This window comes from Felis catus, chromosome F1, assembly GCF_018350175.1.
Source record: "Felis catus isolate Fca126 chromosome F1, F.catus_Fca126_mat1.0, whole genome shotgun sequence".
Taxonomy (NCBI): domain Eukaryota; kingdom Metazoa; phylum Chordata; class Mammalia; order Carnivora; family Felidae; genus Felis; species Felis catus.
The window spans coordinates 9,155,471-9,181,558 of record NC_058384.1 but is presented as its reverse complement, the minus strand read 5'-3'; the positions used below and the strand labels follow the sequence as shown (position 1 = coordinate 9,181,558).

Below are 26,088 nucleotides of genomic sequence, written 5' to 3'. Positions count from 1 at the left end.
TCTCTCTCTCTCTCTCTCTCTCTCTGTTTTTAGATATGGTTAGTAGACTTTAACATTTCCCCAAACTTAAAACCTATAAATTCCCTAATAAGTCATTGATTTCATTCCATTTCTTTCTAACACTTACTGTTCTTTGAATGAGAGACTAGCTTCTGCATCCTTAAGTATTTTAATAACTCACTCTACATTTCGAATACTTCATAATTTTCTCAGGGTGTCTTCTGACTGTTCTCCTCTCCCACTGCTTATATATTTCTCTTCTTTTTTTTATGGTTATTTACATACCTCTTCTTCCTTTCATTCTGTGAATTTAGGAAACTCAAACTGACAAAACACTGGAGCCCCAACACTTTACTTTGCTTTAAATATCTTGTGCTAATTCTATGTTCATAGGCCTAAGCTAGAAAATATTTCTGCTTGGAGATGGTCTGTCTTGAATTTTGGCTTCTTAAGCACTAGAAAAAATTGCTTGTATCTTGAAAACGGACACACCTGTTAAGAGTTTTACTCCTTGGAGACAGTATGCTTTATCTTTATTTTTAAAATTATACACTTCTTCTGTACTACAATGGAGCCCACTAGGAAGACACCATTCCTGTGGCAAAAAACTACCGTAATGGCATCTGTTTCAGTTGATGGATGTTCCTCACTGTAGCTTGGCTGCAGGGGACATTTACTAAACTCCTTTATGTCAGTGAACATCTGCCATATCAGTTACCCACTCCAGTTCCAGAATCAGTGCACATCACAATTGGAAAATTTTGGCAACCATAGTGACAGAACTACTCCTGAGCCTCTCAAGGAGACTGAGATTTCTAGGCCAGTCATAGATGCCTGAAATTATACCTCAAGTCATCTAATAATGGGGGGTGGGGGAGGCAGCCAGTATGAAGCTGGGCACCTGGCCAGTAATGTCAAGATCATGTATAAGCTTCTATGACAGTCACTTACGCCCTCAATAAACATTGTCACCTAGTCCTATGGTTTTACTGCATCCTTAGAAAATGTCAGAGGCTTCGCTTAGAATAAGTTCATACATGCAGTATATTAGAATACATTGTCTAATACATTCAGTTTTATGTAAATCACTTTTATACTCAAGACATAACATTTTATTTGTAGTATTCAATGTTAAAGAATTCATTTGAAAAATTCCAAAATATTTGAGCAACTTGCTAATTCTTGACAACATTACGGTTAAAGATGTACACGTTTGAAGATTTCTGGAACCATGTGTCAAATATTATAAGCAGGTTAGTTTGTGGTAAGGGTGCTTTTATTATTTGATTGTAAGTTGCTGCATCTGTCATCTTAAATATGGTTTAAAACTATGAATTAATAACCTTTTACAACCATCCTAGGAAAGTTGCATACTTTTACTTATTTGGAAGAGTAGAGCTTGTAAGTCATCTTTAAAAATCTGCCTGGTAACCATTACCAGCGTGTTGCTGTCACCCTGAAGTGCCAGTCAAACCATCAGCTAAAGAGACACTTGTGTCTGCAGCTGTAGAGCCTTCAGACTCTTAAACTAAAGCCAGATGTATAAGAAAACCAAGTTTTACACTATCTGTGAAGCATACTTGACTGTTCTTAACATTCTAAACAAGAAATTGTATTGCAGCCCCCTAGCCCCAGGTCCTTTGGTTAGAAGTCTTAAAAGTCCACGTTAGGTAAACTGGGACGTGTTATTCTTTTTTGTTGTTTGTTTATAAGTTTTATTTGATATCAATCAAACTTGCAGACAAGTCACACGCTAGTATGTGGAATTCCTGTATATTCTTTCCTTAGACTGTCAGTTGTTTATTTCTTGTCCCATTTGCTTTATCATTCCCTCCCTCCTGTCCCCCACATATAGACATGTATATATGCATGCTTGTATATACATATGTGGGTGTGCATGGTTTTATTTTTCTGGACCATACACCAGCAAGTAATGCTCCTCTACCGGTCAATATTTTAGGGTATATAACCTAAGAACCTGAGCGTCCTTTTATGTATACACAGTATAATTGTCAAATTCAGGAAATTCAACATTGATAAATACTGTTATGATAATAATCTACAGACCATATTCAGAAGTATTTTTTATAGCTATTTTGCCCAATCCCTACTTCACAAACTTCATTTAATTTTAATGTCTTCTTAGGCTTCTTTTTTTTTAATTAAAAAAATTAAACATTTTTATTTATTTTTGAGAGACAGAGCATGAGTGGGAGAGGGGCATAGAGAGAGGGAGACACAGAATCCGAAGCAGGCTCCAGGCTCTGAGCTACAGCACAGAGCCTGATGTGGGGCTCGAACTCACCAACTGTGAGACCATGACCTGAGCCAAAGTCACATGCCTAACACACTGAGCCACTCAGGTGCCCCTACTTAGACTTCTTTAATTTAGTGCAGTTCCTTTGTCTTTCTTGACCTTACCATATTTAAAGATTGCTTATTTTGTAGATGTCTCCTCCATTGGCTTTGTCTGCAGAAGTGATATGTGCCATTTCTGCAGGCCCATGATGTCAGCTTATCTCATTACTGCTAATGATGATGTGTCACTTTGGCCATTCCTGTCATTGTGTTTAGGTGGCACCTACCGGTTCCTCCACTATGAAGTCATTTGAGTTTTGTTCTTCGTTTTTGGTTTTCACGGTGTTTGTTTTTTAATAATTAGTAAATTATCCGTGAGGTGACTCTTGGAGAGTATGTAAATATCTTCTCAGCAGACTTTCATCCATGAATGCTAGTGTCTGTTAGGGTTTCTGGCCTCATTATTTCACTATTTATGAGTTAAAGCTTGCCATTCTTGTGTATACATATCTTTCAGCCAAATTTTGGTATATCTTTAATTCCATTTTAAGTAAACTTGCTCTTTAACATTTTATGAGAGATTTATCAGTATGAACTGAGGAGAGGTTATAGGAGAACTTGGTATGCTTGTTCCTGTAGAGACTCAGTGTTATCTTCAGAATTCCTGCAAATTTCTATAATTTGCTTCATTTTTCTGTGACAAGTTCTGAGCAAGTAGTAATGTTCATTCTCAGAAATCAAAAATTGTCCCTATGAAATATGATATGGTTTGGAAAAGAGAATAGCTAGAAATAGTCAAGTGTATTTTTCTTTAGGAGAAAGTAGTCTTCAGTAATGTCACTATGACATTATGTCATCATTTATCATTAATATATTCCATAAGAAGTTTGATTTTAAAAGGTTATGCTTGATTTATGATTGGATTTATTTATGGAGCTTTATTGTTGAATATTAAAATTCTAGGGGCGCCTGGGTGGCGCAGTCGGTTAAGCGTCCGACTTCAGCCAGGTCACGATCTCGCGGTCCGGGAGTTCGAGCCCCACGTCGGGCTCTGGGCTGATAGCTCAGAGCCTGGAGCCTGTTTCCGATTCTGTGTCTCCCTCTCTCTCTGCTCCTCCCCCGTTCATGCTCTGTCTCTCTCTGTCCCAAAAATAAATAAACGTTGAAAAAAAAAATTTAAAAAAAAATTCTATAAGACATTTCCTTTGGTGAGTTTGCTGGTGGTTCAGGAATTCAGAAGAGGCACAGTGATCTGGTAATAAACAGATCATTCTTCACTACACAGATACCTTTTCACTTTTTTTCTCATGCTATAAGTAACGCATGATCTGTTTTAATGGAAGAAGTGTGTGAAGGTCTTGTGTATTTAATCATTAAAGGAAAAACTCTGAAAATGTATTTTTATTTTATTTTACTTATTTTTTTTACAAGGGAAGCCACTTTACTTTATTTTATTATTTTAAATTTTATTACTTTATTTATTTTGACACGTTTAATATTTATTGTGCTTTTTTAAACATGAAATTTACTGTCAAATTGGTTTCCATACAACACCCAGTGCTCATCCCAACAGGTGCCCTCCTCAATTTCAACATCCTTTAACAAATGTTTTTTACTATTTGGATTTAACTGTAATGCAGATTTTCCAGGAACTCTATTGTGTTTTTAATAATGTTTTTTAAAGGACTCTTCAAGTCTGTAAGATTATAGCACTTTTTTTTTTTTAAGTTTACATAGTCACATACCAATTTTGAAGATGATAAGCCAGGATATATTATACCATATGTTATACCGTGATGCCCTACAGTTAAAAGAATGAGATCCAGGGGCGCCTGGGTGGCGCAGTCGGTTAAGCGTCCGACTTCGGCTCAGGTCACGATCTCGCGATCCGGGAGTTCGAGCCCCGCGTCAGGCTCTGGGCTGATGGCTCAGAGCCTGGAGCCTGTTTCCGATTCTGTGCCTCCCTCTCTCTCTGCCCCTCCCCCGTTCATGCTCTGTCTCTCTCTGTCCCAAAAATAAATAAACGTTGGAAAAAAAAATTAAAAAAAAGATATTTCCTTATTCTTTGTCACAATGAATATATTCATATATGTTATTGAATGTATTAGATGTATATAAGATATCTATAAACTCTAGAACTTGACATTTTATTTTTATAGTTATCCAAAAGTCTCTTCCTTCTTAATATGAATAAGTAAAGTACCAACCATCCACAAATAATTGTATAGGTTGTGTATCACAAAAAGAACTTTGGAACTTTGGATTTGGGTTTTTGTACACTTTGCATAAGATTTGTGGTGTTACAAATGAGCCACCGGTGGAGGCTTAATATCCAGATTAAGGAAAGTCATGATTATCAACATAGTTAAAAGTGCTTTTTTCACCAAGTTTTTAGTGCTTCCTCAGTATTTCAGACACTAGGCACACAGAGTTGAATAAGATGGTCCTTGACTTCAGTGAATTTAAAATAAAAGTAAATCAGAGACAAAGATGTATAACCAAATAAATGCAATGAAATAATATCATTAATAGCTATGGTTTTTGAAAGCGTCTCAACAGCTCAGTGCTTAGCACTCAAGTTCAATATCTTCATCATCCCGATTTCTAGTTGAGGCAGTTGAGGCTCAGATAATTTAAGGAGCCAGTTGAAGATCAAATAGCTACTAGGAGAACTACACTTGAATCCAGATCTCTTATCCAAAGTTTTGCTTTTATCTTCTATCATTCACACATATATAGAGAAAGGAGATACAAAGTTCAGGGGAGATGATCCTCTTCTCTTGGGGTGATAGTTGAAATTTGGGATGGATGAGTAGAGGTTCAACAATTGGTTCTGAGAGTTAAGAGTATATGTGGAGAAATTTGAAGAGATATGACGCTTTAAAAATTACAAAAAAGTTCATTGTTCCAGGAGGGTCTGATTCACTTATCCATTCATTCCCCAGAAAATTGTTGATGTGTATTGCCTTCTAGGGAATGTTAATGAGTAAATGCAGGATGGTAGAAGATGAGGGTCCTCCTCTGTCCTCAAAGACAGTGGAGATTTTCTGTTACTCACTAAAGACAAACTATCTATGATGGACTTCTTTTAACTGATTTTTTAACTATATAAGTAATTATGTGAATATATCTGGAGTATTTTAAATCAAGCTCCAGATATATCATTCCACAGGGAGTATACTGTACAGAGAGATTTCTGTGCAATATCTGGCTGAAAATTCTAATAATTAGAATAAATCTGCAGGGAAAAAGCTGCCTGGTAGGGAAATGAATGGATATCACTGGAAACACTGAGATACTTGACAAGCATTTATCATGGCTGCCTGGAAGGAGGACTGGAAATGAGATGGGGTTGCCTGTAAACGACCCTATGGAGCTTCTAGATCTAAAATTCTACTTAGTTCTTACTGTGTACAAGAAAATCTATAGGTGAAGGGGAAAAGAGAAGAAATAGAAAAATAGGTTTTGCTTACATTTATATTCATAATACTAAGTTCATATGAATGTGCCAAGGGCACTTATAAAATTCAGTGGAAATTAAAATATAACTTTAACCTTCTTTTTTAAATATATTTTAAGTACTTTATGTATTTCTTATCTGTTGTATATTCTGTTGTTTTAAAGTTACTAAGTAAAAATGAAGACCTAGAGAAATTTTGGCATATTTTCGAAGACTTTGCTATGCTCAGTCTTTGATCTAACTCTGCTTGCCTAACTAGGGACATTGTCACCCGATCCATTAGATTAACTTCTGCGAGTTCCTAGTGTTGGGGTATTTGTATAATTCCCTGGACCTCTAGACATAGTATAGTATCATGAAGAAAAAGACAGTTATTGCTTTCCTCTTCTAGTAAAAAATGGCAAATGAAACAATTGTGACATTAATAGTAAAAATATTAATCTTTCTTGCCTCAGACTTTGAACTTTTGAAAATCAGACCAAGTGTAAGACTGGATCCTTTTTTCATTTTGGCCTTAATCTATTAGACCCTAGGCTATTAGTATTATACTTTTATTGTTGGAATTGAAAAACAATTAGTTAAAGACTATATAGTATAGTGGAAGTCAAGCCATCTGAGGACAGGGGTGTTTGTCCTGGCATTGTCCTGTCAGTCAATGTCTGTGTCATGTGTGAGTAGGTTGATTAGCAATTACAAATTGATGAAGACCATTCAGAACCTCTCTTCGTGTCATTTTGCCAGAAATAATTCACTGCCTGATAGGAAAGGCTGATAAATTTCTACTTCATACCTTTGAAATAATGCAACTTGTTACTTTTAGAGAATACTTGAAATTATGACATTATGCCTTTATTATGCATGTAGAGACACACAAAATTTCTGGCTTCATGGGGCTGTCATGAGTGATACATTCCAAAGGAAGCTGACTGCATATGTCTTCTCCTTAGACTCATCCCCTTTACTACATTTCTGACAGGTAGCCCACTCTTTTCTGAAGAGTAAAGAGTGCCAGTGATGAAGTGCTCATCACCTCAGACAGCTGGTTACTTCACTGAGATTTCCCTAAACATTAGCCACCCTTTTACTTAGAACCAGAATCTCTCTCTCTACCCCCCCCCCCGCCCCACCTCAACTTCTGCTGTGTTTAGCTTCCTTCTTCCTTAGAATCAACATAGAAGTTTATACCCTTTTGTTCCTGAGACCATACTTTAAAAGCAGCTATGATAATTTTCTTAGGTTTCTCCAAGCTAAGGCTCACTCAGTGAATGAGTGAACTAGAATTTAAACCCTGTCTCCCATCTGCTAGATTCCAACATCTGGAATAACATTTCTGCAACAGGAGCTATTTATCCAGCCATTAACCCATCCAACTATGATTTGTTGCTTGTATCAGGCACTAGGAATACAAATGAGAATTAGATTTCCTATCTTTAAGATTTCCAATCTTTAAGATTCCTATCTTTAAGATTTCCTATCTTTAAGATTCCCAGCTTTAAGATTTCCTATCTTGAGACCACTTAGCTTGGTCTAGTGGAGCACAGGAGATGTGATTACAAATAACATGAATATGGAATGGTAGCTGATATTGAGCCCTACCTTCTCAACATATGAACTGTGAAAATTTGGACAGTCTCTTTGTATTTCATTTCTCTGACATAAAGCAAGCGTATTACTCTTCTGTTTGAAAGGGCTTCTTGAGGATTGAATGGAAGAACACATGTAAAGTGTGGCACACAAAAAGTATTCAGTAAGTAATAGCTTCAATTTTGTCTGCACGAGGTGCTGTGGGGTCACAGAGGATAGACACCCAGTTCTTCCTGGAGGTGGGACAGTGAGTGGAGGAGAGCAGGGGATGTAGTGAACTGAGGAAAGTGGAAAGACGAAATACTTTTCAGGGCAGCTACATCAAGGTTAAGTCATGAAGTAATATTGGGAATAGGTGAGATGAATGAGATAAGAGGATAAAGGGGGTAAAGGAGAAAAGCATTCTAACTAGAGTAACCAACTTGAGCAAGGGTATGGAGATGAGAATTTGCACTGAGTCTGCAAAAGATACCAGGAGTAGAGGTGGATTAGGAGAAAGCTGGGCAAGTTGCTCTACTTCATATTGTAGGATGTTAAATCATTCCTTTACTCAAGATGTAATTATGAAGTTAGAGGTCATTGAACAGTTTCAAGTAATTGGTCAGGTTTCTTCTGGATGATTTATTTTATTTTATTTTTTTGTCTATTGCTGAAGTATAGTTGATATGCAATGTTGTATTAGTTTCAAGTGAACAGCATAGTGATTTAACAATTGTATACATTACTCAGTGCTCACCACAGAAATGTTATCTGTGTTATCACCACAGAAATACCATCTGTCACCACACAATGTTATGACAATATTAGTGACTATATTTCCAATGCTATTCACTATATCCCTTTGCCTTACTTATTTTATGACTGGAAGATTGTACCTCTTAATCCCCTTCACCTATCGCCCCACCCACCTTTCCTCTGGTAACCATCTGTTTGTTCTCTGTATTTAAGAGTCTTTTTGTTGTTCATTTTTTTTTTAATTCCATGTGTAAGTAAAATCATATGGTATTTGTCTTCGTATTCTTTCACTTAGCATAATACCATCCAGGCCAACCCATGTTTTCACAAATGGCAAGATTTCATTCTTTTGATGGCTGAGTCATATTCCACTGCCTCTTCTTTATCCATTCTTCTTAAGCTATGAGAAGGAGCATGGATCTGTAAAAGACTGGTGGTGGGAAGCCCAGTTAAGAGGCTTTCTAGTAGCTCAGTGAAGAATGATGAAGGCTTTTGTACCAGCATAAAGCAGGAATGGAGAGGATAGGCAGACATAAGAAGTATCTAGGAGGTAAACAAATAGAATGTGGAGACAAGGAGAGTGAGTCAAGGATAACTCTCCTGCTTTGGTATGAGTTATTTAGGTCAGATGGTGGTACCACCAACAGGACAATAAAATAAGGGAGGTAGCAAGTCTAGAGAAGGGCTGTGATGAGTTCTATTTGAAAATACTGATATGTGTGGAAGCTTAATGTACAAATCTGAAGGTACAAGATACTGGGCTAGAGATGTAGATTGGACAGGCATGAGCTTCCAAGAGACTGCTCCCACAGAGTGAGGAGTCCTGGGGAAGGTAGGCAGAGAGAACCCAGCATATGTCTAACTGGTCTTAAATTCTACTAGATGTAATTGTCTTTTACGCTTGAGGGGGAGAAATGGGGCTAACAATATAGCCCCCCTGTATTCTGCTTAGATAAACTAATAACCTGGAGGGGAAAGGAAACAATGTTTTAATAACAGAAAAATATTTTAAAGAGTGAAATTTCAAAGTCTCCTTGAGAAATTTATTGGCCATCTTACCTTAAGAATTGTAGTGAGAAGTATGTTTTCCTGATTCAGATATTTGTATGTCCTAAGTTTTGTCTTTCAAATATGTGCTTTTTAATTTTGAATTTATTCTATCACAAAAATGGCAGGAATTTCTTCAGAAAATGTCTTAGAAGTAATTCTTAATTAACCCTTGTGGGATCTATAGCCTACTAAGGCATTTATGATGGCATGGGCATACAAAGAAAAGAAACTCTTGAGTCAGATCAGGATTTCATTTATGGACCTGCTACTTATTACCTGTGGGCCTTTCAACAAATAAGTGCCATCTTTGAGCCTAACTTTCCTCAGCTACAAAATGGGGTAAATTCCACTTTCATTAACTTATTTTTTTTTTAATTTTTTTTCAACGTTCATTTATTTTTTGGGACAGAGAGAGACAGAGCATGAACGGGGGAGGGGCAGGGAGAGAGGGAGACACAGAATCGGAAACAGGCTCCAGGCTCCGAGCCATCAGCCCAGAGCCTGACGCGGGGCTCGAACTCCCGGACCGCGAGGTCGTGACCTGGCTGAAGTCGGACGCTTAACCGACTGCGCCACCCAGGCGCCCCCACTTTTATTAACTTATTCTAGAGATTAAATTAAATGGTAGGTAATAAGTATCTGCCACGTAATAGATGCTCTTTAATTATTGATTTCCATGCTAACATGAGCACCAAAATTGCCATCTGTCATTTTTCAGAAATATGGATTTCAGTTTGGGAGAAACCTGTATTAGAAGTCAGTTGCTAATATTGAGCATGGTGGCAAATACTGACATACTGCTTTATGGTCTGCCAGACACTATTTGAACACTTTATATCTGTTAACTGATTTGGTCCCCATGACAGCCCTGAGAGAGAGAGGCCAGTGCTATCACCATTCTACAAACGAGATTGAGGCTTGGAGCTTAAAGGAGCTTCCTACGTTTGCACCGTTTGGCAGTGACCAAACTTGGATTCTTAAGAACCTCTTTGTACAACAACCCAAAGTGAAGCTGAGATCATAGGCTTCTTATGTCACTATTTGGATGTTTCCAAAATATGTGTAGAACATATATCAATGAGTGGGGTTATCAGAGGTTTTTAACATCAGCTAATATGTTTTAAAAGTTGATGGAGCACCTGGGTGGATCGCTTGGTTAAGAGTCTGACTCTCGATTTCAGCTCAGGTCATGGTTTCTTGTTCGTGAGATCGAGCCCCGTGTCAGACTCTGTCCTGGGCATGGGACCTGCTTAAGATTCTCTCCCTTTACTACTTGTGCTCTCTCTCCATCTCTCTCTAAAAAATATATATATATTACTGTTCCATTAACACTGACATTCTAAACAATGTCTGTCTCTAATTTCAGCCTGTGAAGTTGAGGCGGGGAAAGTATACCAGGTATCCTCAAAAGAGCACATCCAGCCTTTCAAAGAAAACATGGAACAATTTATTATTCAAGGTAAATTCTAAAGACACATGTTGCATTTCCCTCCTTTTCCAGCAGAAAGGTAGGTAAATGGCATTTAAAAAAAATATGCATTGGTTTAAAGGGGATTATTTTGACATCACAGAAAAACAAATTATGTTTAATCATGAGTCACACAGCTCTGACAGATGAGCAATTTGGTAAACATACTATTATGGATAATGCTTTTTATTTTTGTTTTTTAATGACAGTAAATATCCAATGTTAAAATAGTAACTATTTATCAAGATATTAAAATTTTATGCCCTTTGTGATAGAAAATGAGATATTCTTCTAAGTTTTAACTATGCTTGTGACTTCAGCTCAACTTTGTATTTATTTAGTTTTTGAAAATACTGAAAAAAACCCAAAGTATATTGATGTTTTCCAGATCTTCAAAACATTATATTCTACTTTTATAGGATATATAAATACCTCTAGATACTTAACACCTTTTTCCCAGAAAGCTTAAAATATAATAAATATTATCTTTTGACTCTTCCTGTGACCTAAACAAGGACAGAAAATTTCAGAAGATATTAAAGAAACAAAAAAAAAATTAAAGAAGAAAAAACTATTTAAAAAGTCTTACCATTTTAAATTATTGGAATCTACAATTATAGCAAAGCATTTGCTACTCAAAACGTTTCTGCTTTGGAATGTGAAGATCAGATTTGTGTCATGCCATGCTCTGGGAAAGTTCTTACTGTCAGGAATTCTCCTAGAGGCTGACATGGCTTGAGACTGAGGCTAAGTACCACTCTGAAGACTGGCTCCATCCTCTGTTTATTAGGCTACAGTTTTTATAGGTTGTTCAAGTGTCATTAAAGATGATTTGCAATGAATGAGTCACACTGGAATTTGATTACATGTTAAACACAGCTTTTATTTTTTAGATGGGAAAGTACTATTTAATCACTCAAGATCATCATGAAGATTGAAACAGAACTTTGGTCAGATTCATAAATCAAAGTGATTGTCATTTCTAAATTCTCAGGTCCTCATGTCTTAGGGTGGAAAATCTACTCAATTCCTAAATAGTCCTTGGGACAAAATCAGAGTCCTGTAGTTACATATTAGAGGACGCTGTAAGCTCAGTACTTTGTTAATGATGAATAAAAATGAGTCTTCTTTTCTTCATTAGGTGGGGGTATTTAGATCAAGAACATGTCATTTGGGAGAAATATAAGGGTAAAGGATGAGGTATTCTTTTTGCTTATATGAAGAAATGAGTCCTGAATTCATTAACTCAGTAAGGAAAGAATGAGTCTTTCTTCATGGCTCTTCTTCCATCTACTTTCAGTTACCTTTTAATTTCATCTCTGGTCCTGTTCAAATGCTGTATGATTACATGTCATTGAAAAAAACTTTTGAGTACCTCCATCCACCTAGACATTTAATAGCAGTGAATAAGAAAATGTATATGTCTTAGTAGATCTTATATTATACATTATCCAGAAGGCAGTTAATGACAATAGCAAATTCTTTGGAACATCTTATGTAGATCAAATATGTCAAAACGTGGGAGAAAAAAGTTCAGCTTTAAACATGAGTGCCTAAGAGACTCTGAAAAACTGAGAACAAACTGAGGGTTTATGGGGGGTGGGAGTGAGGGATGGGATGACCACTGGATGTTGTATGGAAACCAATTTGACAATAAATTTCATAATAAAAAATAAAAATAAAAAGAGTAAACATGAGTGCCTGTTAGCCTATATTCAATGACATATAATGAAAACAATGGATTCAAAATGTTTCCCTTAAGATAATTTTTTTAGAATGTAGCTATTTTTTTGTCCCATATTCCCTCTTGTTATCATGACAAAATTCTGTAATTAAGCTTATACACTGAAAAATGCATTGCACCTTGGTATAAAAATATATGCCAAACATTTGCTTATAATTAGGCTGTCCTCAATAATAAAATAGTTTTCTTACATTTACCTCTGTGCTCATATTAACTTACATAGGTTTTTTAATCTTTTTATATATCCTATCAAAGTCTTTTTTTTTTAATCCTGTCAAGGTCTTTTTATTAAAAAAAATTTTTTTTTAATGTTTATTTATTTTTGAGACAGAGAGAGACAGAGCATGAACGGGGGAGGGTCAGAGAGAGAGGGAGACACGGAACCTGAAGCAGGCTCCAGGCTCTGAGCTGTCAGCACAGAGCCCGACACGGGGCTCGAACTCACAGACCATGAGATCATGACCTGAGCCGAAGTCGGACACCCAACCGACTGAGCCACCCAGGCGCCCCTGTCAAGGTCTTTTTAAATGTGCCACATTTCAAAGCCTAAAATCTCTCTCTGAACAGTTCAAGAGACCATGCCCAATACTGGTCAAACATTTTTATTGCATTAGCTCCCACAACGTAATAGAAACATCTCTTATCCTCATAATTCAGCTATTGTGTGGTCTATTGAACACACACTAACAGTCTTTGGATTTTAACTAGCCCTATGTTCCACTGATTCACCCGCTTTGTTACTCCCTATCTTCCTAATTTTTCTCAAGCCAATATTTTATGGACTCTGCTTAAACACCTCTTCTTTGGGAATGTCCTCACCCCTGCTTTAAAAGGGGCAGATTTAAAGAATTGAGTCCTGCCTCTGCAAGGCATTCATTGTTTGTAATGGTGCCAGCCAAGTACCATATTTTGGAGAGTTGACGCTCTCAATTAATAATGTTAACACTAATTAAATAATGTTCTCAAATAATGTTCTGAACTCCACCCAACATTATATTGTTTGTAATACTTACTGCTTTCTGCAGTTGTATTATGCATTTGTCCCTCAACAAAGTAAGCTCCATTAAGAGAGCAGTCTTGTTTGGCTTCTTGCTATTCCTATATCTAGAACAGTCCCTACCTGTTGTACCCACTGTCTTGCTCACCTGACAAAACCCAACAACCCTCATCAAGCCCATCTCTTTTCAGTCTCCATATTTGCACTAGAGTAGCTCAACTTTTTTTTTTTTGAGGGTGGGAGGGTACTTACAACAGCACCAACTGGTATCATCTAAAACCATGACTGCAGACCTGCTGTTGGAACTCATTTCTGTTGAGCACTTCTAGAAGATTTTCCTTGCAAACTTCGTTTTCTCAGTTTCTGAGTTTTGCTCCTCTGTTCTCTCAAGCCTCCACAGTCTTTCTGTTTTGCTTCCTCATGACTCTGATGATAACCTCATCTTATCCTGTGGTGAGAAAACAGATGCTTTTATACAGAAGCTCCCACACCTTCCCACCACCACATCTACAAACCTGGCTGAGGAACTTGGGCTTCATCCTGAATCCTTGGGGGGCAGAGGTTTAAAGACTTAAAACAGTTTATACTGGCAGAATCTGGGAAGGACTCAAGGCAGACCGACCAGACTTTAAGAAGGAAATTGCTTGTAAAATTGTTATGGCAAATTGTTAGAGAAATGAGGAGGCCCTGTTCTAGGGACATAATAATGGTCCTGAAGAGAGGACATATTTAAGGGATAACAATAGCATAGATGAGAAATTACTTGGTGACCAAATAAATATGGAGGTGATGCATAGGGTCCAGATTTCAGGTTTGTGTGGTGGGGAGTGGTGGTGTTAATCAGGATAGAGAATAGAAATATAGGGAAAGCTTTGGATGGATGGCATGACCTAAGTGGGCACACAGGTGAATGTTCCCATCAGGCTGGTGGATATCTACCTTGGACATGGCAGAGAGCACAGATGGAGGATTGGACATCATAACAGGGTGATTATTTGGTGGATGTGATCACCTAGAAAGATAAAAAAAATAGACTCAGGGATAGAATTCTTTAGGAGGGTGCATTTATAGGATGGACAGAGGAAGCCCCAACAGTTAGTGGTGAGTTAGGTAGAAAGAAAATGAAGAGAGGCTGTTGTGATGGAAGCCAGAGTTAGGAAGAGTTTCAGAAAGGAGGGAGTGATGGAACATTTTTCTTGGATCGGCGTAGATGAAACCAGTTTTCTGCGCTTTTAACATTTAAGAGAAGTGAGGAAGTAGAAGGACACAACTCTGCAACAATTTTTAAAGTTATGTTGGATACTGTAACTGGCATAAGTGTTAGACAACTGTTTAATCAAAGTTACTGAAATTGAGCTTATCTTTAATTTATGTCAACATACGTGATGATTTTATTTTCTGGATGTATTATGAAGAAAACTGATCAGTAATCACCAGACACTTATCTAGCATTTATCCGTCGTTTTTGTTTAATTTTCTTTTGTGCCTCTTCTTTTTTAAGTAGCAGAAAGCAAGAGGAAAGAAAGAGGAGATAAATGAGATCACTAGGGAAGCTCATGCTAAGCTAATATTTCTCTCAGCACTCAGTACGCTTCTTCCTTTTTATTTTTCTTCCTTCTGTTTGAATCCAAGTTGCATTATGGACTAAGTGTGCATATGAAAACCATATGCATAGATATAGAGGATTGCTTTTATAGGTATCTGTACATGGGGAGGTTTCTGGGAAAGAAATAGGAGCCTAGTTCTATGTTGTTGGCCTTCACAGCCTTTTTACTCATTTGGCACATTTTGATAAATGTTAATTTTCAATCCCAAGCTCAACTGTTTTTATGGGGGGTGAAGGGCAAATTAAAGGTCATTTCTCTCCATGCTATTATATGAAGTCCTTATTTTGATTTTATAAATCAGAAATGGCTGATGAGATTTTTATTAGCCTAACTCTCCATACCTCCACCCCCTCTCTTCCCAAACATTTCTTCCTTAAATGAAGCATAGTAAGTTGAGGCTGAAATGAAGGAATAGAACGAAGGTGAAGGTGCATAAATTTGTAATGACATACTTATAATTACAAGGGTGTTGAAGCTTCTACTCTCAATATACAATCTTTAGTTTTGGTAATTCTATGATTGAGAATGAAGAAATGGTGAAAGCAGTTGCATTAACTGTCCCAAAGACTGCAAAGTCTGTCAGAAGTATCTTCTACTGGAAATGGTACCCATGGTGCCCTATAAGCAGCATTCCATATTCAGGGCGAGTATGTTTGGTGGTGTTTTTATTTCTTTTTCCGAAAATATACTGAGAATTTTTTTTAGTGATGATAAAAGTGTAAAATATATCTAATGCCCGAAGTCTTTCATTGACCATTTACAATTGAAAAACAAACTATTGTCTTTTAAGCACACAATGCTTTACTTATTATTCATATAATAATAGTAATATTAAGCATTAATACCAATTTTGTTGTGCTAAAGAATTAACTGAAGCCCTTTTATTCTGTATGTGATTTAGTTTCATGATTCTTTAGGACAGTCTAAGAAGCCACTATTATTCCCATTTTCTGATCAGAAAACAAAGGCTCAGAGGACTCAGTACTTGACTAAAGTCACACAACAGATGGCAAAGTCATGCTAGAACCAATACCTTCCATAAGAAGCTTTAGCTATATTTTATTTTAATTTAAAAATTATTAAAAATATCATTAGGGGTTCCAAGAGGTAGTGGATAAGTGAGTTGTGTAATGTCAGGTGGTGGAAACCATATGCAGAAGAAATCATACGTAGGATATGCAGTTAAACTCAAAAGTCACAGTATCAGAACTGGAAAGTGAGAATACTTCTGCATTCATGCAATATGCATGCAGTGCTTTGTACCAGATAGACAAAGCTCCTTCCCCTGTTGATCAATGATTATTCCTTGTACCCCTCCTGTCACTCTTGACATGGAAGAAGCATGAATTTGAAATGATTCTCTGTAAAGGAGAATAGTCTATATCACCTCTTCTTTCTGAGGGTTAGATTTCCACCAGCCGCAGTCATCCATTCTGTTGCTGTGGAGGAGAAATGATCAAAGAGCCGCTGAGGAGTGGTGGGAATTGATTCCATATGAGATTTGCTAACAACTGCCTCCTGCGTATTTCTAGTTGGATGCTCCCACTGATGCCTCATCTAAACATCTCCATATTGTGTTCCATGTTGTATCCTCTGCACTCAGTACATAGCAGACTTCAAATAAATGTTTATTTCATACATGAATGAATAAAGGGATGACTTTATCAATTCAGTCAAGTTCCTCAGGTCCTCTGCCCCTCCCGTATCCCCTGTCATTGTCATGGGACTTTGGCTTCATTGTTCATTTTTTAGTGAATAAGTAGAAGAAGCAATTTGTAATATTGCATGCATGTATTATAAAATGTAGGTATATAATGAAATGTCAGTCTTCTTACTATTACTTTCCTCTATTTTAACCAATGTTGTGTTTCATTTCTGTCCTTTCAGAGGTAATTTGTACATACATATGTGTATGTATGTACATAAATGGGCATATAAACTTGTATATTATATAAAATTAGTGGTTACAACCTCTACAGGTTGCTTTTGTCCCTTGCTTGTTCATTTTTATTATAAAATATTTTATACTTATGTATATTTTATACTTATTTTATATGTAATAAACATATATACATGCATACATATAAATTATAACTTTGTATGTGTTTTATATTCATTTTTATATAACACAAAAATAAATTTTATTATTATTTTCTATTAAGTATGTTCTATAAAGTTGCCATCAACACTGAATTAATTAACACTGAACCATTGCTCCTAAAAGCAAATGCAAGGTTCAGTTGCATCAAGGCTCTGGTTACATTGGTCTCGTTTTCATCAATCAGTCAATATACAACCTTGTTTGTGTGTGTTCATGTTTTTTTTTTTAATGGGCTTTATTTTTAATAAGTTTATGTGTTTTCATGTTTGAAGACACCTTATTTAATATACATTGTTGAGTCATTAATACTGAACCAACAGCCAGCAGCACCATGAATTGTGCCTGAACCAAGCGTATCTAACACAAGTACTTTCTCTAAGGGATATCACAGCCTCTTTGTGCTTAGGAGCGAGCAGTAGACAGCACCGCAGCACTATATTTGATGGCCATTTAAAAAAGATAAATTGCCTCCAAAAAACCCCCACAAAAATGCAAAAAAATGTGTCATGATAGACTAAGAAAAGGACACATATTTGTAATATGAGAGCTGATGTAAGCCAGAGCCTGGCCTTGTTCCACCTTTGCTGGGAATGTATGTGTCAGGTGACTCAAACTGTTCACTGTTATGCATATGTCCTTAGATAACTATCGAAGTACTACAAATGTTGATTTAGACATTAAAATCAATTTTAGTGAGTAGGCAAATTCACAAATACAGAATTCATGAATAATGAGGATCAACTGTGTGTGTGGAAGGCATTTATGTGTTATATACATATGACACAAATAAGAATATGATTTTATGAATATGTATGTATACATTATAACCTAAATGAGTCTAAAGAATTATAATGGAATGATTGGCCAGGTATACCCCCTCAAGGAATGTAACATGATGAATACGTTCAGCTTTTCTGTTTGTCCTCCCTCAATCTTATATGCCTGTGCTCTCTTCAGCCATGACCACCATGTTGAATTTTCCATTATCATTTGCACACTTTCTATTTATACTTTTGCGAAGAATACAAATTGTAACTAATTTATTATTTAGTTGTGCAAACTTATGAACTGTATAAGTGGAATTGTAAGCATTTTCTTCTATAACTTATTTTATTCTCCACTGAACACTGTTCTTGAGATCTTCCATGCTTATGCATACGGCTATATTTCATTAACATTGACTCCATTGTAGGACTACTATATTTCTCCTATTCTTTCCCTTTTTTAGCCAGTACAAAAAATGCTTATACGAATATCTATTTTCCAGACTCATGGTGTATGTAAATACCCTTTTTTTATGGTACAGACCCAAGGGAACAAAGATTCACTTGGTCATTGGGAAATGAATCTTCAGTCTAGATAAGGCTAAATTGTTTTAAAATGTGATTAGTTCCGGGGCGCCTGGGTGGCGCAGTCGGTTAAGCGTCCGACTTCAGCCGGGTCACGATCTCGCGGTCCGTGAGTTCGAGCCCCGCGTCGGGCTCTGGGCTGATGGCTCAGAGCCTGGAGCCTGTTTCCGATTCTGTGTCTCCCTCTCTCTCTGCCCCTCCCCCGTTCACGCTCTGTCTCTCTCTGTCCCAAAAATAAATAAACGTTGAAAAAAAAATTAAAAAAAAAATGTGATTAGTTCCAATCTACACTCCTATTGGCAGAGTTCTGGTATCAAATCCTGTGAGCACGTGGTCCTTACATTGGACAAGTCTATTATTTAAAGTGATACCGCATTGTGGTTTTAATTTGTATTTTATTTTTTATGAGGAGTTAGTATATTTTCATGTTGCTTCTTCTATGAAATGCATTTTGAGTCTTTTGGCTGTTTTTCTGTAAATTATTTCTCTGTCTCTTACTTATTGAATTAGTGATTCTTTATATTTTTAGGGTATTAAAGTGTTGCAAACTTTGGAGCTTCTCTTTTCACTTTTCTTTACTGACTTGATAAACAGAAGGTCTTTATTTCTATGTCATGATATTTCTCAACCTGTTCCTTGATGAAATATGATTTTTGCCTTAAGAAATCTTTCCATGTTACAAGTTTATAGAAAGACTGTTTTAGATTGTCCTATAAAAATGTTACAGTTTTACTTTGAAATTTCACCCTTAATATATCTGATTTTTATGTATGTATAGAATTGATTTTTATGTATGGCCTTTAAAAGTCAAATTTAATTTTTTACATAGATAATATTATGTTGTTTTTGTCATTTAATACCATGTAATGAATATACCATCCCCTCTTTTCTAAAATACAGTACCATTGTATCATGTACAAATTTTTCATATATATATATATTCCACATATATACATATATACACACACATACATATATATATATTCCATATATGTTTTTCCCATATATATATGTGTGTGTGTGTGTGTGTGTGTGTGTGTGTGTGTGTGTGTGTGTTGTTTTCCTGGGTTTTCTCTATATGATTGCATTAACCTATTTCCAATACTATTCTTCATAACAAAACCTGTTACTATGTTATTTACTGTAGCTTTCTAATAGTACTTAAAATGTGGTCACATTAAATTCCCATTTTCTTTAGGAGACTTATGCCTCTTCTTGTTAATTTATTCAATATAATTTTGGAATCAAGTTGTCAAGTTCCACCAAAAAAATCTATTAGGATTTTGACACGATTACATAGGCTATACATCAGTTTCGGGAGAACTGACATCTTACTATATTGAATCTATGAACACGATAAAGACTGACGTCTATTTATGCCTCCTTTAAAGTTGGTATAAAAATTTCTATAATTTTCCTTAAGGTCTTTACATAGGTTTTTTTTAATAGTATATTCCTAAAGACCTTATTTTTTTACTATAATACATTTTGTGAATCACATTTTTGTTATCTGAGGATAAATAAAATTCAAATAACTACTGTATAAAGCTGTCACATCCTAGAAACTTGCTAAACTCAATAATTAGTAATTTGTGAATTTTACAATTTTCTCATAGAGATCACTGCAAATAATCACCATTTTATTTCTTAGTTTCTTTTTTCTGACTGTGTTCACTGGCTTGTCCCTTCAGTGTTATATGGACAGAAACCATGGAAATGTCCTATTACAAAGACATGTGGTTAGAGGAATGGAGAGACTGACTTTGTAAATACATTACCACCAACTGATTGATGGTTTTCTTTTCATTCAACATTTCCTCTCTACTACCTTGCAAATTGTATTTTGTGCCTTCATTCTTTTAATATATACCTTGGATATCTCAACAGGGTTCTTTAACAAAATCTAAGATTTAAGATAATACAGTCCCTAGAGTTAAACTCTAAGCTCACCCATTTATAATTACACGCCATTCTTTTCCAATGTTTTTGTATCATCTTATGTTTTTTTATAACCAATACCATTTTCTTTGCTCGCCATACCCTCATGCTTCCTTCTAAACCTTCCTTCTAAGATGATTTTTCTTCTCTTTGAAGTACACTCTTTGAAAGTTCCTTTGTGGGGGAAGAGCACCTGAGTGACTCAGTTGGTAGGGTGTCCAACTCTTGGATTCACCTCAGATCATGATCTCATGGTTTGTGGGTTCAGAACCCATGTCAGGCTCTGTGCTGACAGTGTAGAGCCTGCTTGGGATGCTCCCTCTCCCTCTCTCTCTGGCTCTCTCCTGCTTGCTTGCTCACTCTCTCTAAAAATAAATAAACTTAAAAAAATTTTTTTAAGTTACTTTGGTATGAGACTGGGTTGTAGACTCTTTTCTGGTCTGTGTAGAAGTGTACATCACACTTACTTTGGAGAGACATGTCTGCTAATCATAAAAAATCTGGGCTGAAAATAAATTCCTCTCAGAAGTCTGGGTGCCTTAGACTCTTCCCTAAATGGGTTGGCAACTCTGCTTTGGTCCAATTTTTGTGTCTTTGTTTCTAATCTAACTTTTCTCTCAGGCTCTTATATGTTTCCCATTTCTCTTTATGTTTGTTTTGGCTAATCATCAGGGGACACTACCAACCAAGAACTATTTTAAAATAAATTTTTGCCGTGCATTTTAGAATCACATATTGTGGATTGAGACCAATGCAGAGTGATTGCCCATTTGGGATTATGGATTCTTATGTGAGAGGGCTTTCCCTCCCATCCGGAGCCAAAGAGAGATGGGCATCTTTACTTCAATGTCTACTTTAGTGATGTGTAATGCTTTTCAGTTTCCTCCTCACTGAGGGAGTGTCTCTTTAGACTCCTTGAAGAATTCTAGTCCTGTTCAATATTTCCCTGTATGGCCTTTCAAACTACAGCTCTAAGTTGCTGGGTTTAGCAAAAGTTGATGTTCCTAATGCAGGGGCTGTTTATACCCCTTTGGAACCTTGCTCCTGTTTGCTTTTATGGCCTCAGAGAATTTTCCTTATTTTCTAGCCAATTCAGCCATGCATTCAAGTTTACTTTCATTGGGTATCTTTGTGCTTTGTTGTGAAACTTTGTGGTATCTGGTCCTTAGTATGGTTGAAAATAGAGGTCTATCTTGAATTTTTTCTTTTTCTTTTTTTTAATGAAATTTATTCTCAAATTGGTTTCCATACAACACCCAGTGCTCATCCCAAAAGCTGCCCTCCTCAATACCCATCACCCACCCTCCCCTCCCTCCCACCCCCCCCATCAACCCCGTTTGTTCTCAGTTTTTAAGAGTCTCTTATGCTTTGGCTCTCTCCCACTCTACCTCTTTTTTTTTCCTTCCCCTCCCCCACGGACTTCTGGTAAGTTTCTCAGGATCCACATAAGAGTGAAACCATATGGCATCTATCTTTCACTCTATGACTTATTTCACTTAGCATAACACTCTCCAGTTCCATCCACATTGCTACAAAAGACCATATTTCATTCTTTCTCATTGCCACGTAGTACTCCATTGTGTATATAAACCACAATTTCTTTATCCATTCATCAGTTGATGGACATTTAGGCTCTTTCCATAGTTTGGCTGTTGTTGAAAGTGCTGCTATAAACATGGGGATACAAGTGCCCCTATGCATCAGCACTCCTGTATCCCTTGGGTAAATTCCTAGCAGTGCTAGTGCTGGGTCATAGGGTAAGTCTATTTTTAATTTTTTGAGGAACCTCCACACTGTTTTCCAGAGTGGCTGCACCAGTTTGCATTCCCACCAACAGTGCAAGAGGGTTCCCATTTCTCCACATCCTCTCCAGCATCTGTAGTCTCCTGATTTGTTCATTTTGGTCACTCTGACTGGCGTGAGGTGATATCTGAGTGTGGTTTTGATTTGCATTTCCCTGATGAGGAGTGACGTTGAGTATCTTTTCATGTGCCTGTTGGCCATCTGGATGTCTTCTTTAGAGAACTATTCATGTCTTCTGCCCATTTCTTCACTGGATTATTTGTTTTTCAGATGTGGAGTTTGGTGAGCCCTTTATAGATTTTGGATACTAGCCCTTTATCTGATATGTCATTTGCAAATATCTTTTCCCATTCCGTTGGTTGCCTTTTAGTTTTGTTGATTGTTTCCTTTGCTGTGCAGAAGCTTTTTACCTTCATGAGGTCCCAATAGTTCATTTTTGCTTTTAATTTCCTTGCCTTTGGGGATGTGTCAAGTAAGAAATTGTTGCAGCTGAAGTCAGAGAGGTCTTTTCCTGCTTTCTCCTCTAGGGTTTTGATGGTTTCCTGTCTCACATTCAGGTCCTTTATCCATTTTGAGTTTGTTTTTGTGAATGGTGTAAGAAAGTGGTCTAGTTTCATCCTGCCTGTTGCTGTCCAGTTCTCCCAGCACCATTTGTTAAAGAGACTGTCTTTTTTTCCAATGGATATACTTTCCTGCTTTGTCAAAGATTAGTTGGCCATACTTTTGTGGGTCTAGTTCTGGGATTTCTATTCTATTACATTGGTCTATGTGTCTGTTTTTGTGCCAATACCATGTTGTCTTGATTACAGCTTTGTAGTAGAGGCTAAAGTCTGGGATTGTGATGCCTCCTGCTTTGGTCTTCTTCAAAATTACTTGGGCTATTCAGTGTTTTTTGTGGTTCCATACAAATTTTAGGATTGCTTGTTCTAGCTTCGAGAAGAATGCTAGTGCAATGTTGATTGGGATTGCATTGAATGTGTAGATAGCTTTGGGTAGTATAGACATTTTAACAATATTTATTCTTCCAATCCATAAGCATGGAATGTTTTTCCATTTCTTTATGTCTTCTTCAGTTTCCTTCATAAGCTTTCTATAGTTCTCAGCATACAGATCTTTTACATTTTTGGTTAGGTTTATTCCTAGGTATTTTATACTTCTTGGTGCAATTGTGAATGGGATCAGTTTCTTTATTTGTCTTTCTGTTGCTTCATTATTAGTGTATAAGAATGCAACTGATTTCTGTACATTGATTTTGTATCCTGCGACTTTGCTGAATTCATGTATCAGTTCTAGCAGACTTTTGGTGGAGTCTACCAGATTTCCCATGTATAATATCATGTCATCTGCAAAAAGTGAAAGCTTGACTTCATCTTTGCCAATTTTGATGCCTTTGATTTCCTTTTGTTGTCTGATTGCTGATGGCTAGCACTTCCAACACTATGTTAAACAACAGCGGTGAGAGTGGACATCCCTGTCGTGTTCCTGATCTCAGGGAGAAAGCTTTCAGTTTTTCCCCATTGAGGATGATATTAGCTGTGGGTTTTTCATAAATGGCTTTTATGATGTTAAGTTATGTTCCTTCTCTCCCGACTTTCTCGAGGGTTTTTATTAAGAAAGGATGCTGAATTTTGTCAAATGCCTTTTCTGCATCGATTGACAGGATCATATGGTTCTTATCTTTTCTTTTATTAATGTGATGTATCACATTGATTGATTTGTGAATGTTGAACCAGCCCTGCATCCCAGGAATGAATCCTACTTGATCATGGTGAATAATTATTTTTATATGCTGTTGAATTCGATTTGCTAGTATCTTATTGAGAATTTTCGCATCCATATTCATCAGGGATATTGGCCTGTAGTTCTCTTTTTTTGCTGGGTCTCTGTCTGGTTTAGGAATCAAAGTAATGCTAGCTTCATAGAATGAGTCTGGAAGTTTTTCTTCCCTTTCTATTTTTTGGAACAGCTTGAGAATGAAAGGTATTATCTTTGCTTTATATGTCTGGTAGAATTCCCCAGGGAAGCCATCTGGTCCTGGACTCTTATTTGTTGGGAGATTTTTGATAGCTGATTCAATTTCATGACTAGTTATGGGTCTGTTCAAATTTTCTATTTCTTCCTGTTTGAGTTTTAGAAGTGTGTGGGTGCTTAGGAACTTGTCCATTTCTTCCTGGTTGTCCAGTTTGTTGGCATATAATTTTTTATAGTATTCCCTGATAATTACTTGTATTTCTGATGGATTGGTTGTAATAATTCCATTTTCATTCATGATGTTATCTATTTGGGTCATCTCCCTTTTCTTCTTGAGAAGCCTAGCTAGAGGTTTATCAGTTTTGTTTATTTTTTCAAAAAACCAACTCTTGGTTTCATTGATCTGCTCTACAGTTTTTTTAGATTCTATATTGTTTATTTCTGCTCTGATCTTCATTATTTCTCTTCTTCTGCTTGGTTTGGGGTGTCTTTGCTGTTCTGCTTCTATTTCCTTTAGGTGTGCTGTTAGATTTTGTATTTGGGATTTTTCTTGTTTCTTGAGATAGGCCTGGATTGCAATGTATTTTCCTCTCAGGACTGCCTTCACTGCATCCCAAAGCATTTGGATAGTTGTATTTTCATTTTCATTTGTTTCCATATCTTTCTTAATTTCTTCTCTAATTGCCTGGTTGACCCATTCATTATTTAGTAGGGTGTTCTTTAACTTCCATGCTTTTGGAGGTTTTCCAGACTTTTTCCTGTGGTTGACTTGAAGCTTCATAGCATTGTGGTCTGAAAGTATGCATGGTATGATCTCAATTCTTGTATACTTACAAAGGGCTGTTTTGTGACCCAGTACGCGATCTATCTTGGAGGATGTTCCTTGTGCACTCGAGAAGAAAGTATATTCTGTTGCTTTGGGATGCAGAGTTCTAAATATATCTGTCAAGTCCATCTGATCCAATGTATCATTCAGGGCCCTTGTTTCTTTATTGACTGTGTGTCTAGATGATCTATCCATTGTTGTAAGTGGGGTATTAAAGTCCCCTGCAATTACCACATTCTTGTCGATAAGGTTGCTTATGTTTGTGAGTAATTGTTTTATATATTTGGGGTTCCCATATTCGGTGCATAGACATTTATAATTGTTAGTTCTTCTTGATAGATAGAGCCTGTAATTATTATATAATGCCATTCTTTATCTCTTGTTACAGCCTTTAATTTAAAGTCTAGTTTGTCTGATATAAGTATGGCTACTCCAGCTCTCTTTTGACTTCCAGTAGCATGATAGATAGTTCTCCATCCCCTTACTTTCAATCTGAAAGTGTCCTCAGGTCTAAAATGAGTCTGTTGTAGACAGCAAATGGATGGGTCTTGTTTTTTTATCCATTCTGATACCCTATGTCTTTTGGTTGGAGCATTTAGTCCATTTACATTCAGTGTTATAGAAAAATATGGGTTTAGAGTTATTGTGATGTCTCTAGGTTTCATGGTTATAGTGATGTCTCTGGTACTTTGTCTCACAGAATCCCCCTTAGGATCTCTTGTAGGGCTGGTTTAGTGGTGATGAATTCCTTCAGTTTCTGTTTGTTTGGGAAGACCTTTATCTCTCCTTCTATTCTGAATGACAGACTTCCTGGATAAAGGATTCTTGGCTGCATATTTTTTCTGTTCATCACATTTAAGATTTCCTGCCATTCCTTTCTGGCCTGTCAAGTTTCAGTAGATAGATCTGTCACTAGTCTTATCGGTCTCCCTTTATACGTTAGAGTGTGTTTATCCCTAGCTTCTTTCAGAATTTTTTCTTTATCCTTGTATTTTGCCAGTTTCACTATGATACGTTGTGCAGAAGATCGATTCAAGTTACGTCTGAAGGGAGTTCTCTGTGCCTCTTGGATTTCAATGCCTTTTTCCTTCCCCAGATCAGGGAAGTTCTCAGCTATGATTTCTTCAAGTACACCTTCAACACTTTTCTCTCTCTCT

The 26,088-nt window shown here is 36.6% G+C and overlaps 1 protein-coding gene across 1 annotated transcript in view; it reads left to right on the top strand.

Moving 5' to 3' along the window:
* Nucleotides 1-26,088, top strand: part of FMN2 (formin 2) — a 492,613-nt gene that overhangs the window by 378,649 nt on the left and 87,876 nt on the right. Inside the window, exon 19 of the mRNA XM_045048716.1 lies at nucleotides 10,494-10,586. Within this exon, the coding sequence (XP_044904651.1) occupies nucleotides 10,494-10,586 (93 nt within the window). The remainder of the gene's footprint in view (nucleotides 1-10,493; nucleotides 10,587-26,088) is intronic.